We start from the raw sequence: 25,326 nt of genomic DNA on the forward strand, positions 1-25,326 counted from the left end.
GAATGAGAAGCTTTCCTATCAAGTTTGGGAGCCACAGTCTCACAATTTTTTTAGATCCGACAGTAGAAGGTGATTTTTTGGTAGTAATCAATGGCCTCCAAAGTCCAAACAGGGTTGTCTCTTATATTCTTAATTGGTCGGTTTGTAGAAGAAGTGGCAATGTTAAAAGATAAATTTGTATAAATTAGTTTTCTTCAGTGCATGCCTCGTCCGAATACTGTTGTCGATTACATGGTTAATATGGTATAGAGCAAGAATCTATAACTGCTATTTGTAGTATCCCACGTGCATTTTGTAGTGAGTTTGGCAAACTTACTGCAGAGTTAGACATATCACATTAGAATGGGCAAGTGGAGGTAGGAAGTGACTACATGATTCCAGTCTTCTGCGGTGGTTTGATCCATAGGGCACGCCGCCACAAGAAGCTATGTTTTAGCATCTACTTTAGCTCTCTAGAAGGTGTCGAAAGCAGGGTTGAGGGAGAGCTTCTGGAGCTGCAGGAGATGTGGAGGTAATAGATGATTTTTAAGGATGGGATCTAATAAAACCCCAACAAAATTATATAAAAAATAATATTTTTATTTAGTTCTGTTCAATTCCTTGTGCCTTTTATCTATTAGTGCAAAGTAAATTCTAACATATTTGCTTTAGCAAATGTATCCAACCTCTGTAAAATAGAATTATATATCTAACACAAATTAGTAACATATATTTAAAGTTACTTGTAAACTGTAATTGTGTTTTTTCAAAGGTGATGGAATGAACCTTATTTATTTGGTTTCAATTATAAACAGGATAGTCTTTTTTTGTTACTTTGTGAGTGGCCATTGACGAGTAAACATTTCTTGTTAGATGGTAAATGGTAGTAATTAGGCAATCTTTTTCTTGCCATGGTTCTTAATATTTTTGTTACATTAACTCATTTGGTTGACTTGTACCACCAAGATAATCCCATCTTCCTAAGGAATTCTTAAAACATGAGACATGGTTTTGGTTAAATGTAGTAAATAACAAGCCTTATTAGTTGAGATTGAAAGAAAATTATGGCACAAGAGGTCCAAATTGAAATGAATTACTTGTTCATAAATATTAATTACTTTAAATTTACCCATATGTCACCAAAGGATGTTCTTTTTGTCTCTTGAAATAACATGACAAATTGCAAAAAGCCATAGCATGTAAACAGCCATCCAATTTCATACACTGAAAAAAAAGAGTTATCTTAATAATACCCGTGAACATTAACTTGAACTAATAATTATTCGTAACTTTAATTATGTTCACTAGTACCATTAGAGTAATATGATTTATATTGCAGTTTTCATCATATAGACTAGATGATGCGTGTTATTTAGATGGTTGAAGATGTCATATAAGTTCATTAGTGCATTTTGAGTCTCCCACTAGAGATCAAAGATGATCTCCAAAAAATATTTTGAAGACCATTACAAGTTGTCACTAGATAATTTACCTCGCCAACTATCCCCACAGTATTGTAGAGGATATCCAATATGTAAATGTTCAATTATCTACCATACAGCCCTTGTAGATCAAGCTTATACGGGTCCTTGAGATAAACCATGGTTAAATACAATTATAAACACAGCTCGATAAGAAAGCCAATCACTATCTTAACACATTCAGTTGAGTCACGGAAGAAAAGAAAAAGTAAGCACTCGAACGCCAATTCAAGTTATATATTTGAATTACTAAAAGAGAAAATATATAAATGCAAATAAATCTTTTTTCAAAAGCAGCTGGCCACCAACCTGTGAAATTATTTATACTGAACTATTTGTTCATTGAGGTCCACAAAGAACATAGACAAAAGTGTTAAATGTGTTAAATTAAACATTGCATGGTCAATATGGTGCAACTAATTATACCATTTCATGGCATTCTTCAACCTAAGTGTCATTTACAATGGAGAAACAAGTTAAGATACACCTAGCACAGAATACTATTCGCCCACAAATGTCAATGTCAATATGAATTTTTTTTAAACCACAAAAAACCCCATACATGTGCCACATCCATGAATTTGTATGATTTTATATTTAGACATTTAAGTCATTGGATTTAAAATCAGGGAATTTTTAAAAAGGATCAACAAATGAAGCCAACACAACGTTTGCCACCATTTAAAAGTGATGCAAGAAAGCTACAACAATTAAATTATTACTTATAGAAATAATCTGCAGCACATCAGATTTGCATATATTCCAAGCAACATTTTCCTCTACACTTGAAGAAATTCAGTGCTACATATCCAAACTGCATAAGTCATTAATTAGTATGAGCATTTGACATGGTCGGCAACTAACTGATAAGTTATCCCTTATTGTGAACAATAAAATTCTCATACAATGCTTCCTCATCATATGTTTAACTTACAACAATACAATAATCAAAATCAATTCAAAATGCCATTCCTATTTTAATTTTCATTTTACAATAATGTTACATTTGAGATGTGTTAGCAGGGTCAATAATTATATTATACATTGCATGAGCATATATAACCAATATGCTCTTGACTGCAATCCAACTAATCTAAAGGATGCTTATACTAATATCACAGACTGAAATTTCTTGAGTGCAATACATTTATAATGCTCATCAACTATCACTCGCAACATTCGTACCCTTCTATTCCTTCCATTGAGAGGTCTGGTATACCCACAGCCTTCTCGCCCCCCTTAGTTCCAGATGAATGAGCATCTCAACAAAACACCTTTTATTTGAACAAATGGACAGAGGCCAGATTATCTACCATTACTTCTCAAGCTCATACCCTTCTATTCCTTCCATCAAGAGGTCTGGTGTCTGGCCCACTTAATGCAGGCCTGAAATTGTAACTTGTATGAAATGTCTGAGAATTATTTGCATAGAATTGTCCATGCTCCCTCTCTGACATTAGCATGGGAACTGGCAGATTTATACCTGTTATGGGTCGCATGCCAACAAACGAAGGATGCGGAGGCACTTGTGGCAGATTAGGTGGAGGTTGAAGCATTTGCATAGGTGCTCCTAGAGGTATTAGCATCTGTGGAGGTCCCCTTTGAGGTGCAGGAACCCTTGATGGCAGGCACTGTCCAACCTGAAAATTTCCATTTGGTGCCCCTAACTGAGGTGGTATCATAGGTTGCATTTGTTGCATTAATGAAGTTCCTGGTGTAAAATACAGACGCCATTCAGGAACATCCTCACCATTCCATAATTTTTCAACTTGAGTATGTGCATTGGTGGGAGTATGATGTGGTGGGATCATAACTGGCTGTTGACCAATTTGTGGGGCAAAGTTGACAACTCCAACATCAGGGGTACAACTATGTCCCATTGAGAATGGAGCATCACACTGTCCATACTTCTGTATCAACTCTCGAATTTGAATTGATGGGTGAGGAGTAGCTGGTGGTCTCGGAACCTGTTGTGGAATTTGATGACTAGCAAGATGGCCAACAGGTGGATGAAAACTATCTTTTGATTGGAAAAAAACTTGATCAGTATTTGTGGAGACTTGAGGTGGTTGACTTGGACACTGGGAATTAGGCATGGGTTGCAGACAACGCTGTGGAGGAAGCTGACTGGAAGGAGGTTGGTAAGATGCGGACACCCCGTTGTAATCAAATTCAGGAAGATCATCATCATCTAAATTTGTGGTATTTGTTTGAGTATAAGCATTATTTATAACAGATGCTGCATTAGGCCCAAATCCTGGTGGCACATCATCAATCAGATCATCATCATCATCATCATGCAAAATAGATACTTGAAATTTAGGTGCATTAATTCGAGGATCAATAGATGCTACCCTTGGTGGGCAGGAATTAAATCCAGGGGGAATATCCATTTCTGAACAATCTTTAGCATGAGTTGTATTTTCAACATGTGTAATAGTTTTGCTTGTAGATACCATAAACGGCAACTTATTGCTAACAGGATATTTATCATAGCTAGTGCTTATGTCATTTTTTGGGCTGTCAGTTCCATGTGGCACAGACTCAGAGACTCCAGGATGAGTAGGTGAATCCAGCATATGACCAGATAATGCAAGCTGTTTTGCATTTATATATTGTTTTTCTGGCATTGTATGCATGGCATTAGATGTTACATTATTCCTTCGCCATACAACAAATCCAATCAGACCATCCTGTTCATTTATATTTTCAAAATGTTCATAAGAAATAAATTTATCCAGCATTTGCAATGTCGCAACATTGGATGGGCATAGATAAAGCTCAACGCCTGGAGCAGGTTCTGCATATCCTACCCGCTCATCTTGCTTATAAGAAATAGCAATCTGCACAAAAAACAGTAACTAGAAATCAAATGACCCTTACAGCACAAGTGAGATCAATAAATACTCGAATTTATCTTGACTCACCTCCTGAATGTTTTCCAGACTGTTCTCCAAAGAAGCAGTTTTGCAACAAATGGAAACCACCTGTGTAATAGAAAGGTCACGTAATGAGATCGTCTATAACAACATTACAGGACAACATTTGCTCCAAATACTTGTGATAAAAGATACTGAAACTTCTTTAACAATTAGAAAACATTTTTTCTGTCCCAACCATCAAGTGTTTATTTATTTAATAAGCTGATTACACTTCATATTTCCTGATTTATAGTTTAAATGACTTTGCCAGAAACGGTAAAGAGGTAACAGCCAGATTGGAGAATGTGGCAATTTTAGAACATTGGAGGGTAAACGGACAGTATCATTTTTTTTGCTTGAATAAATCAGTATTAAAGGCAGCAAGTCACCTTGTTATCCACTTGCATCTCGAGAAGTCCAACACACAATTAGTGTACTATAGATTTTTCAATAAATCGCACACCATAATTGTGTATTCAGATCACCGTGTGGTCAACTAATATCTATGGATCTTGAAGACATCTTTTTGCTTACCCATTTTTGTTCAACAAAATGACAGCAGTGGTAACAAGCACACAGTTTTTAGCCAATAAATTCAACATGAAATATTTAATACATAATTTGATAATTACATTATGTTTTTGTATGGGAAAATTGATGTTTCTAGATCTAAAACTGCTCAGAAAATGTCAGCACTGCACATGTATTTGGAATTCTAATTCACTCTAAATTGTTAAACTTACAAAACAGGTGCATACAGACACCAAACTTTGTTCCTTAACCCACTAACAGTTGACAGATGAAAATGTCATCTCTTTATATGTGGCATAACACGAGAATAATTTATATCATTTAGATTGCAATTAACCTGAACACATTAGAAGTTTTGTTTCATCTAACATACTGAAAAGAAGCATTTTCGTTTTATGACAATTGTATCAAATGGTCTAATAACCACCAAAGATCATAATGTGTGCTCCTCTGAGATTATGGGAAATATGTGAACTTATTCATTTTCTACATGTTGAATAAATTTTTTCATCACATGAAAAGACTAGCTTTTTCCTTTCACAACATTTGCACTTTTTGAAACCACCAACCACAAAGACTAAATGGGTAATTCTAGCGTTACAGTAAATTGATTAAACATCGCAAGGATTATATAGTTACCATTTCCTTGGTGAATGCTAACCATTTTATTTGAATGTTATACATTTGAAAAATACCTAGCATAGGCAATATTTCTTTTGTTTTGAGCTAACTGAACCACCAAATGGAAGTTAGTTTCTTCCTTGATCACTATTGCCAAACATCTGCTTTCTGACTTCATATTACAAATTGATCCATGGTAAACCTCCACTTTCAGATACATATATATTAAACTTGTTTTATTGTATCCTTCTTCAGCTTCCCAGATAGTCCCCACCAATCAGAATCGTGATAACCACCCGCCTTCCTATTTAATTAATCTGCCTAACAAGAGTTATTTTCCATGTAGTAGCAGTAAATAATGCATTCTCATATATAGGCTAAATGTGAAATAAATTGCAAGTAACTTCAAGAAATATCAGCAGCTTCATCTGTGACAAGCAAACTTACTCATTTTGGATCCTAAAGCAGAGAATTTTTAACTTCAAGAAAACTAATTTATGCATTGTGTTCAACAGAGAATCCAACATACTATGAAATTTCTTAAATGGCATTTCTGCTTTAAATTATAAATTACATTAGAAGCATTTTTTTTATTTTCAAGAAAAATGCATTGTAAAGTTAAATTTGAGAACCAAAACCTGAGCAAATGAATAGAATAACTTGAGATGCCTTCAACCCAACATAAATAAGGAGGAAGATTAACTCTTTTGATTAGATTCATGAGAGACATCGAGTGATGATTGCTATTGGGATGGCTTAATTAATTGTCATTTCATGGTAAGGAATGCAATAATGTCTACACTTGTTTGCACATTATTCTGTGCATACCTCAGGCCTTGCAGCATGACAGCCAAAAAAACTAAAAGTTTGGCTGAACATTTAAATAACAGATAGGACTTGGACTTAGTTTAGTTAAGTTGAACATAGTATGTTTTATATTGACATATAATGTTAAGCTCAAATTGTTTACAATTACAATGCAACGTGAAAGGTCACAATACTTAAAACTTGGAGGATAGAAGAGATACGAGAGAATCAATAGTATCTTGTAATTTTACCTTGCATCTAAAAAACCCTGAAATCTATCACAAAAATTATAAAATGAAGTTTTGTACTCGTAACTCACAAAATAAATTATGATTGTTCATCAGACATTGAGAGAAAACCACCATGCTCTATTAAATTATATTTCTCCACAATTGGTGATCATCTTTTCCTTAGTTCAGTTAGAAACTGCTAAAAAATAATGAAGAGAACAAACTCCAAGTTATTGTAAGACCTGAAATTAGAATACTAAGATCTCTATTATTGGTCAAGAAAACATGTGAAAAACCATCATGGTCAGTAATTCTTCATTTTATTCTATCATGGATGGCCGTCTTTCCAAAGTTAGACATATACCAAAAAGAATCACTTAGCTATATGTTAAGATATTCAATTACACAATTAAGTTTCTGTATCTTGACATCATATTTCAAACTTATTTAAATCTTGCCAATTTGATATGCATAACAACTCATGGATGCTAAATCCCATGTATATTAGGTTGAAGGCCTTTATCACAAATCTAATAGAACAACAATGGAACATATGGCTTTTCAAACCTTATAAAGCGGAACATAAAGCTTTTCACATCTTAAACAAGGGATAATAATATTATTCTCTACCGAAATTGTTCTTGATCATCCATCTGCTAGTTAGGAGCTTGACTAAAAGAAAAAAAAAAAATTCTGAGGGTCAAATAATCAGCTCCATAAGACATCTAACAAATACTCAATAAACAGCCAATATTCCTTTTTTCATCTTGATTGAGCTCTATTTTCAGATATATAGTAGATGGCCTTCTTTTCCAACTCTGACATATTAATAACTATACAAAAAAAAAATATAGTTAGGTTATATGGTAAGACAATGAAATATGCATAATTCAACTTATTATTGCTAATTTAATATGCATAAAAACTAAGGAACATAAACCCCATGAATATCAGGTTGAAAAAAAATATATAGTTAGATTATATGGTAAGACAATGAAATATGCATAATTCAACTTATTATTGCTAATTTAATATGCATAAAAAGTAAGGAACATAAACCCCATGAATATCAGGTTGAAGGCCTTATGTCACAAGTTAAATAAACACAAGCATGAAAGTTTGAAACAATGAAACTACAGCTTTTCAAATCATGACAAGAACATATAGAGCTTTTCACAGCTTAACAAGGAATATCAGTATTATTCTTTAAACCAATTGTTCCTGATCATCTATCTACCAGTTAAGGGTTTAATTAAAACAATAATAAATTGTTTTTTAATGTTAACGAGTCAAAAAACCAGCTCAATAAAACATCTTACAAACTCGTCAATAAACAACTAACAACTAACCTTCTAGATTGAGTCCACCATTCAGATATTATCAATATGACATCATAACACCAATTTTCTTGAAGCTTTAGTTTATAGATGAAAGCAACTGATAAAAATCAAAGGGTAGTAAAGGCTGTAAATACCATGACTGCACGGCTCCGTGAAAGGGGCAGCTCTTGAAGGAACTTTTCAAATGCATCAATCCTAACTCTTCCCTTAACTTCCACAAACTTGGACCACTCTTTAGCTGATGTTTTTTCACCACTGAAAAAAATCCATTCCCGTCACAAACCTTGAACTAAATGAAATAATTATTAAAGCAACAATAAAGTAAAAACAACATAAAATGGAAGAGGAAAGGCTAAATGTGTTCATAGAACATCTTTTAAATTTTAAACTTGCTCAAAATCCCTTGAATAAAACTATAAAAGCCTCATAAAATAATTATACAACTTAAGACAAATAACAGCAAGATGTAGAGCCTTGTAAAATAATTATTCAATTTAAGACACAAATCACAGCAAGGCGTAGAGCCTTGTAAAATAATTATACAACTTAAGAAAAATCACAGCAAGATTTTTGTTATCATTCATACAATTCAAAAACAGTTGCATAAAATAAACCAAAAATTTAACATGAGGCAGTTTACCATAATTACCCACAAAAATATTATTGAACGACAATGAACTCAACAAAGAGATTTGTACCTTTTGAAAAGAGCCACAACTGTCTCAACAATCAATGGGTTTAGCTGCAACATTCCCTCCCAAAGCTTTTCAGAAGATGGTGACTGAACTCCTTTTCCTATTGGCCACTCCTGGTCACCATTAGGATAGTCCATTTCACTACCAATGTGCATTAGATCCCCATGCACAAAATGGTCATTTGTGAAACCAGCTTTGTCCTCCTCGACATTTGGTTGACCTGGAGGAGACTTTTCCCATTCGATGGACTCTTTGTTATGAACTACATTAGCTTCTGTTGCCCATTCAGTGGATTCTTCATTCCAACTTCTAACTTCTGCACCTTCGTGTAATTTATCACTCCTTGAGCCCATATAATCATCAAGAGACATTATCTTGGGAAGAATCTTTTCCTCTCTTGTCTTCCGTATGGCAGCACCTTCAGTTGATCTGATCTTTGAACCTGCCATCCCAGCTACCCGACCAGGTGAAGTACATGATGGCAGAGATGTGGGTGAGGCAATTCTATTATCATCATGAATCCCAGTTGAATTAGCAATTTCATCCATGCTTGGATCTTCAGTTTCAGGTTGCTCCAGTTTAGATTGCAATGGCAGTCCACTAGCAGCTATCTCTGCACCTACATCATCATTTTCAACTTCCACTTGAAATTCTCCTTTGTGAGTTTTCTTAACCATCCTTCTAAAATTAACATCATTATCAGGTAAAACAATCATATGAGCAAGCTCCTCAGCTTTAGCAATCCTCCATTGTGAAAGTTCCTTGGATGCTAACTGTTCTGCAGTCATGCAACAAAGATTCTCTGGAGTAATTTCCCCTGACACAACACGTGCCCTTAACTCGGGGTTGTTTCTATCTTTAAGATTAAACAGAAGTGATCTGGCCTTTTCTTTGTACTTCTTGTTTACACCAGCATACTTTCTGAAAAGTTCAGCTTCAATTTTCACCCCTAAAAACTGTATTATATCTGAAATCTGTGTACTTTGTTCACTCTTTTCTGTGTCAAACTCCTCTTTCTCTAATTTGATCCTTTTCAATGAACCATTCTCTGACATGTCAGTGCTCATAACACTTGAATCAGCATTTAAAGATGGACGCTCATCTTGCTCCTCATGGGCTGCTTGTGCTATGTAACAAGATGAAATTGCATCTTCACCCAACTGATGCTTCTGTTCAAAGTCTTCCCTATCCCTCTTCAATATTTTAGGTGACTCATTATCATAATGTAAATGAGTTTCAGCTATACTTTCCATCGGTTCCATTTCTTCATACTGCCGATCCAGATTGGACGGCCTTTCTGGGACTACCATCTCAATCTTCAGATTCTGTTCGGTAATGGAGTCCTTCTTTTGTTGCTCGTCACAAACCAAAGCCAGAGCAGATGTCAAAGACTCTCTTAGTTTGACTCTGACAGATTCACTTGAATCAAGTTGATCTTTTGGAGAACACAAATCCATTTGCACCGCCTTCTCTTGTGTTGGAGAATGGCGCATTTTAACATTAGATACCCCAAAAAGTAACTTTAAGGGTACATTATCCATTGAAGAAGAATATGGAGCACAAGGATCGAAATCCACATTTGAATCTTGTTTTGGTATTTCCTCCATACTGTTTGACCCACAATTATCAACTGAAATTGGCCCTGATCCAGAGCATTTATGATCTTCAAGAAGATTATGACCCTGTAGAATGCAAGACAAACAGTATTACTTTTTCTATAAACATATAAGATGTAAAATGGGTATCAAAGCATTAAATTAACATTTTCCAAAATGTTTCAGCCAATTACTGTTGGCAATGCTATGAAAATGGAATGCTCTTGAGAATAAAGAAATGACCAGCATTATCACAAAATAACAGGCTTGAACCATTTTAAAAACATGTGACCAAGAAAAATTGGTGAAGATGAAATAAGATGTGATGTAGCATAACCAAGAGAACACAGATTCTGATTAGCTCTTTGATTTAAAATAGCAAATCATAGCAAAAATAATTTGGCCAAACGAGCCTTTCTTAGTCTACCCAAGTATGTGTTATGTGGAGTGGGGATGTAATGTATGGATCACTTACTGGATACAAATAAATTTACAAACCAAATAAGGCTCTTGATTTTGAATAGCAAATTTAGGCCAAGATAATTTCACTAAAAGTGGCTTTCATGGTCTGTACTGTGTGTTATGTGAGAGGGGGTATAATGTATGGATCAATTGCTGATAGAACGTAAATTTCCTTAAAAATGTGGTAAGACAAAAGGAACAAAAGGAACAGATGTGAAGCCAAAAATGCAAGTACATCTCTGTATCTTTGTTCTATCTCTAGATAAGTATATTAATGTCCACAAGTAACCAAAAGTAGGTCAATGAGAGTCGAGAATACATCAGTTTACAGTATAAAGTTCTTCAAATAGAATATCCTAGGAAAGCAAAATATTAAAATAAAGGAACAAAAGCATTTAAAACATAAAGAAGCAGTGCAACATCAACACAAGTGGTTAAGAAACCAGTACAAATTAGCCATGTGGGAAAAACACAATCGACAAAGAGCAAAAGCTAAATAAGACAGGAAGGATGGTATACATTTAACAGCATTAAAAAAAAATTTCTGTAAATTTGGATAAGAAACAATAGTTTGCAAAAATAACATAAGTGAAACACTAAACTGAGTTAAGCGCTTAAAGAATACAATTCTGGCATAATATGTGTCATAGGTCTAAATTCACACACACACACACACATATATATATATTGCACATGTTACAGTAATTTTTCTCCAGCAACAAAGACAGCAGTTAAGGGAATCACAAAACCAAAGCAGCAGCAGTCAGAGATTGACATATCTAAAAGCCAGATTTCATGCATGGGGCACAGTTAATAAAGCTAAAGAAAACAATAGGACTTGTATAAATCTTTGAAATAGTTCAAAGTGTACTTATAAATGGCCCATGCATCAAATTTCCAATCATCAATTTACACACCTCCATTTGAATCTTGACAATGTTCCCTGCTTATGTCTGCCACAATAGTTGTTTCGTCCAGTCAACTGCATATTTCAGCAAAAGTTGAATTTCAATCAGTGATTATGATACACATGCTTGTAATTCCCCATTGTTAATTATATAATTTTCTTAAAGCTAGGAAGTAAACAAGGACAAAGAGGACAGGCTTCTTTTCAAGATATGAGCAGCAGCCAAGGCATTTGAGAACCAATGATTATTTAAAAGCAAGATGTTAAGGCACAGCTAATTTAAACATGAAATGCAAAAAAATACTTCAAAATTTTCAACTAAAAATACAGCTAAATTACATTGTACATAAGTGGTTGAAAAAGGCTTAAAGTTAATATTTTTATCAATCCATGTATAGCATTGCATGTGTTATACAACACAGATAAATTCAACAGAAACAAAATAACACTTATTTCATGTACACCTAAGGTTTGCAGCATTCATTGATGACCTTTGATTATCAAAATGACAAAATTTCTTCTAATTTCAAAAGTTTTGAGAATTAAAATTTGATAACATGGGGCAATAAAAAATGGAAGCTCATCAATAATCATGTAAAAATAAGGGACCACTACTGGACCTCCATCATGTAGGATGAGTAAATGCTGATAGATCAGTTCATACTCAAAATATTCACCAGCAGATGGTGGAGAATATTCAGTTATCATACAACTCTGAGATCCCATCTATGATAAACTAACCCTTGATAGGTTTCTAGGGACTCACATCTCATTGCTTGTAAGGCTCAAGTCTGTATCTAAGATGCCTTATGACCTTAGCAAATCTGATCCAAACAAGCAAGAAACACTGATGTTCAATATAAAGGCCCATCCCCATCAAATCAAATCAGATGAGAAAGAGAGATAAAAGGTGATTTGCACCCCTTTTTAATGTGTCATTTGTGGCATACAACATTCCAAGAAAGAAAAAATAGCGGACTGGAGTTGTCAAATCAGCTCAAACCTCAACATTTGCCTTATGTTTCTCAACAACAGAGATAAGGAAGTTACAAGGAATTTCTCATCCCACTTCACGTACATCAATTATGGCATGTACCATCTCAAGAGAAGAAAAGGAGCAGATTACATTAGAAAGACTTCCAAGATGCATCATATAGATAAGCAATAGAACTGTCTACTTTATGCCTGTTGTCATTACCATATAAGTTGGAGCATGTTACATTAAAGGGGATACCAAATGTATTAGATATATAAAAATAGCAACAACTGCTAATCCCTATTGCAATTGACAGGTAAGAATCCAATGGTGTGTAGTCTTTTTGGGAAAAATTGGTCCAACATGCCAAGGGATGTCACCAGCAGCTAAGCAGCCCAGGTAACAGAATATTCAAAACATTCATGAATTTTAATTTATATTCAATGCTTAAACTGAAGGACCGTAGGGTAATCATCCTTATCTGAATCATTGGCAATGAACAGTCTATTTTATTTTTCTTCTGAGATAACAATTTTGCTCTATTTTCAATAAGTTGCCAAAACAAATCCCTTTATAGAATTTGACCAAAGGTGATTTGACATTTCTTAATAAATGTCCAAAGTTCCTCATGATAATATTTGCATTGAATACATTTTGAATCTACCTTCCAGACTTCCTAAACAATCTTATGACCCACAATGGATGCTTTTTCAGATTTTCTTAATAAATGTCCCAAAAACCCTCACAAAAATATTTTGCACTTTAACACATTTTATCTCTTAACTTCCAGACTTCCTGAATAATCTTATGATTCCATTACAGGTTTGGGAAGTATTATTGTACAGCAAAAAAATATATAAAACTCAAAAAGAACATATTTATTGAAGAACAGTTTTTTTGGATTCCCATGGTAGCCCACCCTTGATAAACCCCATCTCTTCTGTTATTATTATAAAGTTCATTTGGGAGGATTTTTTTCTCACCCTCCCAGTGTTATTTACTATAGCTTAAAAACTAGTGAAGAAGAAGCAAGTTAGAAAAGGATTACAAAGAAAACATTCTAGCATTCTTAGGCATACCTTAAATGTCAAAAGAGGAGGGAAACAAAATTATATAAGACAAGTTATTGGAAGGGTCCAACAAGAGTAACATTGGTAGGCAAATACTTGAAATGTCAAAAAAGAAAGGAAACAAAACTATATAAGATAGGAACTTTGAAAAATCCAACAGGAACAAAACTGTTGAGATGATAGGCACCTCAAAGGATATTAAGCAACAGTTCACAATTCCAGAATGAAACAAACCTAATGAAGAATCAGTCAGAAGAAAGGCTCAAAAATATCCAAAAGAAATGACTTTAGTTTCAAATTCCAGTAAGGATAACTAGCAACATAAGATTTGGATATGGAGATAAGGTCACACAGATAATAAGAATTCAAATTAGAATTAAAAATTAATATTGAAATAAAGAAAAACTTACTGAGAATGGTTACCCCAAAGATAGGTTTAAGGCCACTCTCTCCCAGTAGCATAAGTTAGAGCAATTCAAATTTTTCTGGTGAGAATTTCTGGTGTATAGATTTTGGCCTCTTTCCATTCATAACCAGCATGCTACTAGGACTAGGGAAGTAGGGCCCACCTTCAGCCAAGTGTGTGGACCAATGTACTCAGTGTTTTCCCTGCTTCAGGACTAAATATGGTTCCTGCTGGCAAGGGGAGAAAACAAGATCTGTGCTCTGTGTGTACTGTCAGTAGAGGTGCCTCTTAGTGTGGCATTTATGGGGAATGTCCTATAGTGGATCTAGATAATACTGATGTTGAAGGTCAACAGTAATCACTTTTTAAATTTGGGGTTGTTTATGAATGCAATGGAAGCTGTCTGTCTAATTCCTGTATCCAATCCTGAATTGCTGGGCTCTGGAAATACAGTTTTAAGTTGGACATTTTTACTGAAAGGTTCCTTTGTGCTCAAATTCTTATCACTAGATCACATTGCTGCTCTTTATCTTGATGTCCAGGTTTTGAATGGTTGTTCAGTGTCTCTGTTCGGAGGCCAAATCTCTGGTTAATCAGAGAAATGGGTATGATTTTATGTACTTAATTTTCAACTTTGGAGCCTTAAATCACCAGAAATTATTGGTAATTCTTTGGGAAGGCGTATTGAGGTGATTCAAAGGCAGTTGATCTGTCCCAGACTCTCCTGTCATTTATGCTTGAATCAAGGTGAGCAGAGACTTAGATATGTTGCAAGGTGTGCACCCTTGGTCCCCTTGTGCTGTGCAGTGCAGCGCTCAGGTTTGCGACATGGCTTAACTGCCTCCCATGGATTCATTGAGGCTCGCAGTTGTGTCGGGCATTACTAGGTCAATCTTTTGGTGCAACAGCAACCGTATGTCCAACAAGTGGTATCAGAGCCTGAGTCACGGGTTCAAACCCCTCGCTTGCGCTTGGGGGGGGGGGGGGGGGATCGTTGCAAAGTGTGCACCCTTGGTCTCCTTGTGCTGTGCTGTGCAGCGCTTGGGTTTGCGACATGGCTTAACCGCCTCCCGTGGATTCACCAAGTCTTGCGGTTGTATCGGGCATTAATAGGTCAATCTTTTGGTGCAATGGCAACCATATGTCCAACAAGATCTGCTCTTTTTAAGAAAGTATGCCTCTCTTCTTCAGTAGAGAATTCTGTTCAAGTGCTAGATTATGAAAAACTACCATTTGGCAGCTATAATGCACAAAGCGGGGCATGTAGCTAGGTCATACTCTAGGATAACATCCACTGTTTTGACATGGAGCACAACACTTATGTGATTAAGAAAATGGTCTGGAAACCCAAGGAGGTTTTAAACAGTCATAAGGAATCCATCTTTCATCAAAATTGCCTCTAATTTTATTTTTTGAAGATGAAGCTCCATCTGTTGGTTGGCTTTCAAACTTAAAGCAGAGGAATATCTTTCATTAATCCCCTAGTCAGTGAAGCTGACAGTTCAGGTAGGAAAGTTAGGATCTTAACCTTTAAATTATGCAGAAAGTTTCTGAAGAGGTTTTGGAGCAGAATCTACCTTTTGGGGATTTGATGTGGATTTAAGGGCCATAAGTGCTCCCTCTCTTCCTTTCTCCTATCTAGATTTGTGTGCTCTAGAGTCTAAACTGATGAAGAAAGAGAATTGTCTAGGAACATGGTGGCTTTAGTGGGATTGGCAGAGGATCTTCCTTATGCAAATGACAGCTGATTCTCCTTTCAAGAAGACTCTTATTGATATGGCATAGGCAGGGATGGAAGAAGATTCTCAACAGACTCTCGTTCCATGCTGACAAGGAAGAGGGAGCAGAGATCCCTCCAAAAGAAAATGAAGATTTTCTGTTGGGATACTAGGGGTAAATACCCTAACAAAAGGAAAATGGTTAAATGCCAGCTTCCCTTGATGTCCCTGGATTTGGTTTTCATTCAAGAAACCAAGATGTCAAATGATGATCTCCTGCAGTTTTTTAGAAGTTCATGGAAAGCAGAATTAGTTTAGCAGTAGATGCTACAGGTGCTTCAGAAGATTTAACTATTCTATGGAATGCCAGGGGCATACATATCTCTCTTTTAGCCTCATCTCCCGGTTGGCTTGCTTGTAAATTAAAATCTCTTCAAGAAGATATTACCGGTTTGAGCATCAATGTTTACTTTTGTAACAGCCCTATTAACAACAAACATACTCGAGATGACATCTCTATTCAGCTATCATCACGGGTGGAAAGTTAAATTCCTTGGGTGGTGACCTCAATGCAAATAATGAACCCATGGACAGGCAGGGGTAAACTAAAGTTCTATCCAACTCAGAACAGGACTTTGAAGGTTTCATAACAGATTTTTCTCTTTAACACAGTGCCTAAGGCAGCACATTTAACTTGGACAGCCCATAATCAAAACTTCAAAGATATAGCAGTGTGGCTGGATACGTTTCTTGTTTCTTCTGAGTGGCTTTAGGTCCTCACTTTCTGCTATTTTGAAAGCTTTTGAGGTTGATCACTTAACTATTTTATTTGGAAATTCTTTTGGATTGTTCTCTGCCTCATTATCCCTCCACGTTTGAATCTATGTGGTTTTTCCATCCTTCCTTCCATGATTCAACAGTGTCATGGTGGCATGTGTGCATGAGTTAAGAGCTCAGCAATGTTCATTTCTGCTAAAAAATTTAAAGCCTTGAAAGATAAAACGAAGAAGTGGATTTGTGAAATGTTTTGTAAAATTTTAGTTTTTTAATGAAAAGGCAAAAATGTTGAAATTAGAGTTAACTAGATGCTGTAATCCATTATAATGGCTTGATTAACCTTCTTACTTTGGAAAGTGCAAAGCTTAAATTGTTTGAAGAAATTTTATATTAAAAAAGAAGAGTATCAGGAACAGAAATCTCAAGATACTTGGGTAAAAGAGGGTTACAAAAACTCTAAGTGAGCATATAATTGTGGCTCATTGGGCAGCTAATAAGATTCATTCCACTAAATCTTCTGCAAGGGTTGAGCTCTTTGATCCCTTGGAGATTCTTTCATAAGTGGTTCACTATTTTTGCCAATTTGCCTAAAGCTAGAGATGATTTTCCTTCAAGACACCCCTTAACCTTTTAATAGCCATAATTGCATCAACAACTCAAAATGCAAAACAGCTAACCCCATTTAGTTTGGGGGCCATTAGTGCTGTGGCATTTTATCTTAAAATGGATAAAGCTTCTAACCCTGATGGCTTTCAAGCTAGTTTTATTCAAGTCTTCTGGGAGCTTGTAATGTGCTCAAAGAGTTCAAGGGCACTTTCCTAGCTCTGATTCCAAAAAAACTTTTCCCAAAATCTTTTGGAGACTTCAAGTTGATTGCTTTAGGCAACACCATTCAGATAATTATTTCAAAATTGATCACAAAGGTCCATAAATATCTAATCCTTGCCTGATCACTCAAGCACAAGCGAAGGTGGGTTTCATCCACTGTCGTCAAATTCTAGATGGATTTGCACTTGCTCGTGAAACTTTCCATTCACTCAAATCTAGCAACATTAGTATCAAATTAGATATTGCAAAAGCTTACGATGAAATGAACTAGACTTTTCTGCAAGAGGTTCTACAAGCTTTTGGTTTATCTCCTCTTGGGATTGAGTGGGTTACGGATGTGGTTAATAAGTCTTGGTTCATAGGTTTGGCTAATGCCTCTCCTATTGAATGTATTCTTTTCTAATTTGATAGGAGTTGGTAAAAGGGATCATTTATCTCCTTATCTCTTGATTTTGCTGGTAGAGGCCTTTAAAAGGAATATCAATAGTCATAGACTAGTTGGCCTTCTCAATGGCATTAAACGTGTAGCAAATTTGGATTTGGTTACATATTTGCAGTTTGTTAATGATACCCTTCTCTTTGGAGTGGCTAATGTAGAAAAGATCAAGCTCTTTCAAGAATTTTTTTGATGTTTACAAATAAGTTTTTGGGCAACCAATGAATGTTGAAAAGTCCAAAATTTTCTTTGTGAATGTCAATTAAGTCTTCAAGTGAGAATCCTCTCCCTGTCAAGCTTCAATGTCAAATGTCCATCAAGCAATTATGTGGGTGTCCCTTTTTTCATGAGATTTACTAGTGTACCTTTGGACAATTTTTTTGGCAAAGGTCGTTGATTTTAGCTTGGCTAATAGGTTAACCATGATCAAAGTTTGGTTCTTTGTGCTATCCTAGTTTACATGTTCTCTATTTTAGTATGCTCCTAAAATTATTTTTTGAAGTCTTGAAAGCAAGGCACTTTTAAGGTGAGGAGATAGCTTGTTATTTTCACATTCAAGTCATTATGAAGGTCGAATACTCAAAAGCTTAGAATTCTAAAATTTAGTGTTGGGTGCTAAGTCAGTTTTACACTTTGAGAAAGCCATCCCCTAACTGCAAGTGGTAGTCATAGTACAACAAGGGGGCATTTCCCTATCACTATTGAGGTCAGAAACTCAAAATCTTAGACCTTCAAAATTTAATGTTGGGTGTTAAAATGTTTTGGCATTTTAAGAGAGACATCTCCCAAATTTTGCTGGTGGTAGTACAATAAAGGGACATTTCCCTAGAACCTCAATGAAATCCCCATCTCAAAAATGATAGGATTTTTGGGGTGCAAATCCCCATGGGGCAATGATGAATTCCAACCATATGTCCAAGATATAGCTAAGCAACTTGATATATGGGAAGACTCATATTGATTCTTTGACTTCTATTGCAAATGCAAAGGGTACATCTTCTTTATCTACAAGTCAACATTGAAGTTAAAAGACTTGTATTCCAACATCGATACATACATCTCATGTTCACACTCAAACATCTTGTGTGGAAACATCATCCAATGTTGCTTCATCCATAACTTCCAATGATTTGATTCAACAAGATATTTACAATCTTCTAGATACAACTTGATGGGATGAATGCTTGATAGATCTATCAAGTTTGTTTCATGAGTCACTTCATGAAAATTTGGGCAACAATATCAATGACATTCATATACCCTTCAATAATAGATCCATCACAATTGTTCCCTCTTAGTCTTTGGTTCTTGTTCAACATTAGTTTCCAAATGGTTCTAGACTATCAATTTATTCAATTAAGCCTGGAATTCTTAATTTAATTGTGACTACTTTGAGCACCAACATTGCAACATCTAAGCAGATTCCAAAGACATCGTACATTCTAAGTTTTCTTCCCACATTCCTTTCAAAAATGGGAAGATGTCATGCATACAACTTTATGTTTGTTTCTTACTTAGAAAAGAAATGTTGTTTAGAGTTCATGGATCATCTTGAGCATTTAATGTCAAGCATCAACCCTATATATGAAAGGGCTACTATAAGGTCTCTCTTCTTCTCTTTATTTTAGGGGGTTTTTCCCCCATATAGGTGTTTCATCCTTCTTAGTTCTTGCAAGTGGGATCACCTTGCCTTGCTCTCTACATTCTCTCTTGGGAGTGAGGTTTTTCCTAAAAGTTTTCTCCTCTTTTTCTAAGGGGACTTGTTTTGCACACGAGTACCTAATATGGCTACACTTTATCAAGACCCGTATATTCCATCTATTGAACCCACCCAGGGCATTATTTTATTTGTGCATTTAGTTAATTACTTTATTGCATCTTACCCACATAAGACTAGATATGCTTGCATTGGTAGGTTTCTACTTATGAAGGTTGTACTTGCCTTACGTGAATTGTATTTCCTTATTTTATGGAAATGTTGTACATATGTGACTAAATCTTCTTTATCCCATTTTGGTTATCTATTAACATCTTACCTTTTGGTGGTGTACCTTGCCCTATATACTCACTTGTTGCTCATTAATAAACATCTCTCAAACCCTTCTTGTATCTCTTTTGCTTAGTGCATCTTACAATAGAATAACATTTTTCTACCATTTTAGAAATTCAATTTCTTTGTGCTTACAAATCTTACAAACAGTATAGCTCCATTTAGCAAAATTAATATTTTTAACTTGTTCTTGTTACATGTATATTACCATATGCAATACTTATATGATTGTATTGATTAACATTTATAAATGGCCATATTTTTAACAATATTGATTAAAAACTACATAACCACTACAAAAAAAGTTTTTGTAATTTTCTAGAGGCACAATAAAAATTACAATTTTCCAAGGTTGCTAGGAGATTGATACTAGTACTCATACAAGAGATTGGTACCTATACACCTATTACTGAAATATGAGAATCAGTACTTGGAGACATTTTTTTAGGACATAATTTATAAAAAATATCATGACATTGAACTTTCAACAATACAAATCCCTTGGAAAGGGTGTACCCAAATACTAAACATGGAATGAAAAACATTAGAGAGAAAAAGGATGTATCGAACACCCAACAACAATCCAAATCTATATGATAAAAGGAGCAAAGTTCAACTAGAGAAAACTGAAGGCAAAGGCCCAAACCAACAAGTTGAATCATTCGAAACTGCAAATCCTTTTGCCATTTTGTGTTATTATATAATTAAAAATATGTATAAATTATATATATAAGAATATGAATTTAGACATACTCACACGAATGCAGAAGGAAAATGTCTTATCACAAACAAATTCTCGACTACATTGTGTATACTACAAAGTCTACATAAAGGAATTAAAAGAACAAGAAGATTATTGAAAATATATATATCTTTTGAGTTTTGCATCTTATTGCAAATAGCCAAATCGCTAATACTTTGGTCTTGTGGACTCACGTTGGCTTCTATTTTCCCTTCCACAATGTGTTCATTTTCCAACATCCCAAAGCATTTAGCTTTCATGTTTTAAGCTTTTTTGTTTTATTCATTAGAGAGAGGGCACCCATGGGAGATGGCAGATCTTTGAAAGACTACAGCTAAAAGTCTCTTGCAACCAAAGACATCGCAAGCAAGGTCTCTAATATCAAAGATGCGTCTTAGTTTTCGAGCCACATCCAAGAGGGTCAAAGACGCATCTCTCGACTACACAACAATTTTCAAGGTAGAAAATTTTTAGTCATTAAAATCTTTACTCTTACAAATGATAGAGTTGCCAAAGCCAAGCAATCAATGTAAGAACAAAACAATCAAAAAAATAGATAACAAATACAATTTCTTGATTATGGACTTATCTATAAACATCTCTCGAGGGTTTTCACATCAACTTTTATTTTTGAATACTTTTTAGTTTAAATAATTAACTTATTGTTCCACAAGCATCAAATTGCTATCTATAATAATTTAAAGGGAAAATCCCCTAAACATTTGGAGGACTAACTAAAATATACAATATCCAAAATAAAATGAAAAATTATCAACCCTTGGTCCCTTATATATAACAAATAATAAAAGATAAAGAAGTTAGCCTCGACAAAAAACAAATTTGCATCTCTTCAATTGTGTAAATTTGGTATGCTCGTAGAAAGGATTTACAACATCGATGGCCTACATTTTATTACCTGAATAGCCTACACCAAAAGCTCAATAAGCTACCTTAAAAATCAAGGCGTCTAAAGGTGTGTAAACAAAGAGACTAATATAATTCATATAACTTGGGACATCAATATATTAAAGTTGAGTCCTGAAATTATAAATGTTTATTTATACACATCAAACAACATACGATTTCCCACTTCTCAAATGACTTCAAAACCATCTATTAAATAATTTCTAGTCCATAGAGGCTAGCTATTTACCATACAAATTAATCACAATAACTTCGATTGAGAAAGATTTAGTACCTAAGACATCCATCGATTGGGTGTAACATTTGTGTATTATTCATCAATCATAAAACTCCAACCTACAAGGGTAAGATAACATAAATTTTCAATTACAACATAAACACTACAGCAAGGTAAGACCTTGATTATATTACAAGCTGCACTAAAATCAAACAACACCTTACCTAAAAAAATGATAGGGGCTACCTAAAGCACGATGTATGGGAAATGAAAAGAATCAAAATCATCAAATGTGTTTTTATAAGACCTTGCAGATCTACTTACACCCTCTAGATCATCTACATGTACAAAAGAAACATAAGTGTAAACACCTTGCAATTCAACCTACACCCTTAAGACAATGGTGACGGTTACACATACTTAAAGGCAAGAAGCATGATGAACAAAAAAATAAACATTTAATAAAATTATATATGCAAATATAATTACACCCGTATGAAATTTAAAATATGCTATTTGTTGTACAATACCCATGGAGAGAAGGATAGAGTGTGAAATCCCCCTATTTGTGCTAGGGCATCTCATCGATTCTCGATGAATTGTTACCAACATCACAAGATTGATTATGAAGTTTCAAACCTAAGAGATACACAAATGTGCATGCCTATATTAATATACACGCCAACACCCACACCCACTCACATGCACATATGCCCATGCCCACAAGAACACACATACACAAATGCATGGACTCTCTCTCTCACACACAGATGGGGTGGGAAGGGACGGAAGTATAAAATCCCCTTTGTTCCCATAAGTGAGTCTTAAGGAACCTATGGGAAAGCTAAAATCAGCTTTATTTTTTTTAATATTAAAAGTTTCCCTGAAGCTTGAAAACAGAACTTATAAAACCTGTGCCAGTTTCGTCCATCGGTACTCACTCTAACACGACCCAGGTTCCAACCTCGTAGGCTGCTCTTGAATGCATGCTCATGTTGAACTGACTGGCGTAAAACTGGGCAACGAATATGGCCAGCTCTAGTTCTAACGTTACATGTGTTAAAGGTAGCATAACAACCCTGGTTTTTAAGCTGTAATAACCACTCTCAATGCAGTACTAGAAAGCAAATCCGAATAAAACAATCGTTAAAGTACCCAAATCCTTTCAGCAACATTAACTTTAACTATGACTAAACTGATTAATGGGGAAAATTTTAGACGATGTACCTAGGGCCAAAAGAAATCGGAAAATTTACCCGGGCAAATCTACTTGGCCGAAAACACAAAATATTTATACATTACATTATAGCGTAATGGCATGTAAACAAAAGAGCAAAGAAAACAAAACGATGAAATAAAACAGTATCGCCGAAATTTTCAAGTTAAAAAAAAAGGTAAAAATAATTTAAAACCCAGCTACGTAAAGAATGAAAGTATTGAAAACAAATCAAATGAAAATAGCGTGACAAGTTTCGGAACCTAAAAGGGCTGAGGAAACCGAACCAATTTGATTCACATTTTCTTTATTGATACAAGATTTTGGCCACCAGGCACCAGGATCGAATTCCACGGCCAGCAGAAGGAAGCTGAAAACGGCTGACTCAAGCATTTTAGGCCAAAGAAGAAGAAGTGAAAACAATTACTTGTCTGGGCGAGAGAAAACGCCTAAATGGAGTGAGGTGAAAAAATACCTGACATAAATGAGGCCAATAAGAATGAGCCGCTAGCAGCACAGTCGAGAAACACGCTCTAATGTGACCAAAAGCCTAAATTTCCTTGAATCTTTCTTCCCTTACAGCAACCAAACTTGAAACCCTAACCCCTGCTGAACCCCGGGTAACTAGATGCTACTTACAAAAATATATTTAACGTCTGCGCTCTTTTTTGGTAGAATCGACATTTCCCCCTTTGTCCTCGCGTTTCGGTGGATTTCAAAATACTATTTATGTATACCTAATTGTAGTGTAATTTGACATGTTCTTCATAGACATATGCTATTACCATTATATTGTAATAAAATGTATTGTAGCTCTTTTATTTTATTTTATTTTTAAAAAAAATTGTTTAGAAAGTTATAAAAATGAAATCAATATATAAGAGTTTTATTAGTTTGATGAATAATATAGTTTTTGATCAAGGTAAAATGGATTTTGAAGAGATCTTGAAACCCTTTACAATATTAACAAGATATAGTCCCAACTCATGATGAATACTATAATTATTATCAGGTTAATTTTGATCTTAATTTTGATTTATATTAGATATAACAATCATTAAAATAGTTGAAACTAAATTTATTTATTAAAATAAATATTTGTTGAATATTTACTATTGAATGATTTTGATTTTGAATTTGATAATCTAATAAAATAAAATAAAATAACTCTTAACTATTTCTAAAATAAAATTAAATATAATATAATAAAATAATTCTTAACTACTTCTAAGATAAAAATTAAATAATTTAAATTTTAAAAAATAGTTTTAGAGTAATTTATAAGAAGAAAAAAAATGAATAAATAAAATCATTCAAGATTATATCTTTCATAAATGTTGTTTAAATATCTATACTAATTCTATTATATTAGTAGATAAAATGATTTTCAAGAAAATAAAAATAATTCTTTCAAATAAAATAATCATTAAAATGTTCTAAAATAAAATAAAATAAAATAACTCTTAACTAGTTCTAAAATCAATTAAATAATCTTGAAGTATGTAGAATAGTTCTAAAGTAACTTATAAAATATAATAAAAACAACTCTTAACTACTATTAAAATAAATGAATTAGGACTAGGGTGAAGATTACACCTACATTAGGATTAGGGTTAGGTTTGGAGTTGAGATAGAATTAAGGTTGGAGTTAGGATAAGGGTTACAAATAGAGTTAGGATTAGAATTATAGTTAGGGTTGGGATATATTTAAGGTTTCTAGGGTTAAAGGTAGAATTAGAATTAGGGCTGGGGTTAGAATTATAGTAAGGATTGGGGTTAAGGTTAGGGTTGGGGTTAGGATTAGGGTTAGTGTTATGGTTAGAGATAGAATCTGGGTTAGCGTAGGGTTTTAAGGTTAGGGTTAGAGATAAAAGTATGGTTAAGATTAAGGTTCAAATTTGGGTTAGGATTAGATTTTGAATTAGAGTTAGGGTCAGTATTAAGTTTAGGGTTAATATTAGGGTTCAAGATATAGTTAGGGTTAGGGTTAGGGTTAGAGTTTGGGTTCGAATTAGGGTTAGTGTTATAGTTAGAGATGAAATTTGGATTAATGATAGGGTTAGGGTTAAGCTTTGGATTAAAATTAGGGTTAGGGTTAGACATAGAATTAGGGTTAAGGTTAGAAGTATAGTGAGGGTTGGGGACAGGGTTATAGTTATGATTAGGACGATTAGAGATAGAATTAGGGTTAGGGTTAGGGTTAAAGATATAATTATGGTTAGGAGTAAGCTTAGGGATAGGGTTAGGGTTAGAATTGGGATTAGGGTTAATGTTAGAAATATAATTATAGTTAGGTTTAGAGTTAGGGCTAAGATTAGGTATGGGGTTATGGTTAAAGATAAAAATAGAGTTAGGGTTAGGGTTAGGGAAAAAATAGGGTTAGGGTTAGGCTTATGT

General features: G+C 34.5%; 1 protein-coding gene across 6 annotated transcripts; it reads right to left on the bottom strand.

Annotated features, from left to right (window-relative positions):
* Nucleotides 1-2,404: 2,404 nt before the first annotated feature.
* Nucleotides 2,405-23,646, bottom strand: LOC131063510 (uncharacterized). 6 transcript variants are annotated; one of them, XM_057997357.2, is made up of 8 exons: nt 23,405-23,644; nt 23,217-23,299; nt 21,771-21,832; nt 11,580-11,644; nt 8,609-10,287; nt 8,045-8,165; nt 4,388-4,447; nt 2,405-4,303 (listed from the first exon to the last, which is right to left on the bottom strand). In XM_057997357.2, the coding sequence occupies exons 4-8, from the start codon at nt 11,583-11,585 to the stop codon at nt 2,789-2,791; spliced, it is 3,381 nt and encodes a 1,126-aa protein (XP_057853340.2). In that variant the 5' UTR covers nt 11,586-11,644; nt 21,771-21,832; nt 23,217-23,299; nt 23,405-23,644; the 3' UTR covers nt 2,405-2,788. The 6 variants fall into 6 exon arrangements, with proteins under 6 accessions (XP_057853340.2, XP_057853339.2, XP_057853338.2 ...); XM_057997356.2 differs by having other exon boundaries at nt 23,193-23,299; XM_057997355.2 differs by lacking the exon at nt 23,217-23,299.
* Nucleotides 23,647-25,326: the final 1,680 nt, after the last annotated feature.

This window comes from Cryptomeria japonica, chromosome 6 (assembly GCF_030272615.1).
Source record: "Cryptomeria japonica chromosome 6, Sugi_1.0, whole genome shotgun sequence".
Taxonomy (NCBI): Eukaryota; Viridiplantae; Streptophyta; class Pinopsida; order Cupressales; family Cupressaceae; genus Cryptomeria; species Cryptomeria japonica.

Excerpts from the sequence above, each read along its gene's own strand:
- LOC131063510 (XM_057997354.2), bottom strand. Across the intron at positions 8,166-8,608 it reads GTTGTGGCTCTTTTCAAAAG|TGGTGAAAAAACATCAGCTA; the intron begins GTACAAATCTCT and ends GATTTTTTTCAG. Across the intron at positions 4,448-8,044 it reads CACGGAGCCGTGCAGTCATG|GTGGTTTCCATTTGTTGCAA; the intron begins GTATTTACAGCC and ends TCTATTACACAG.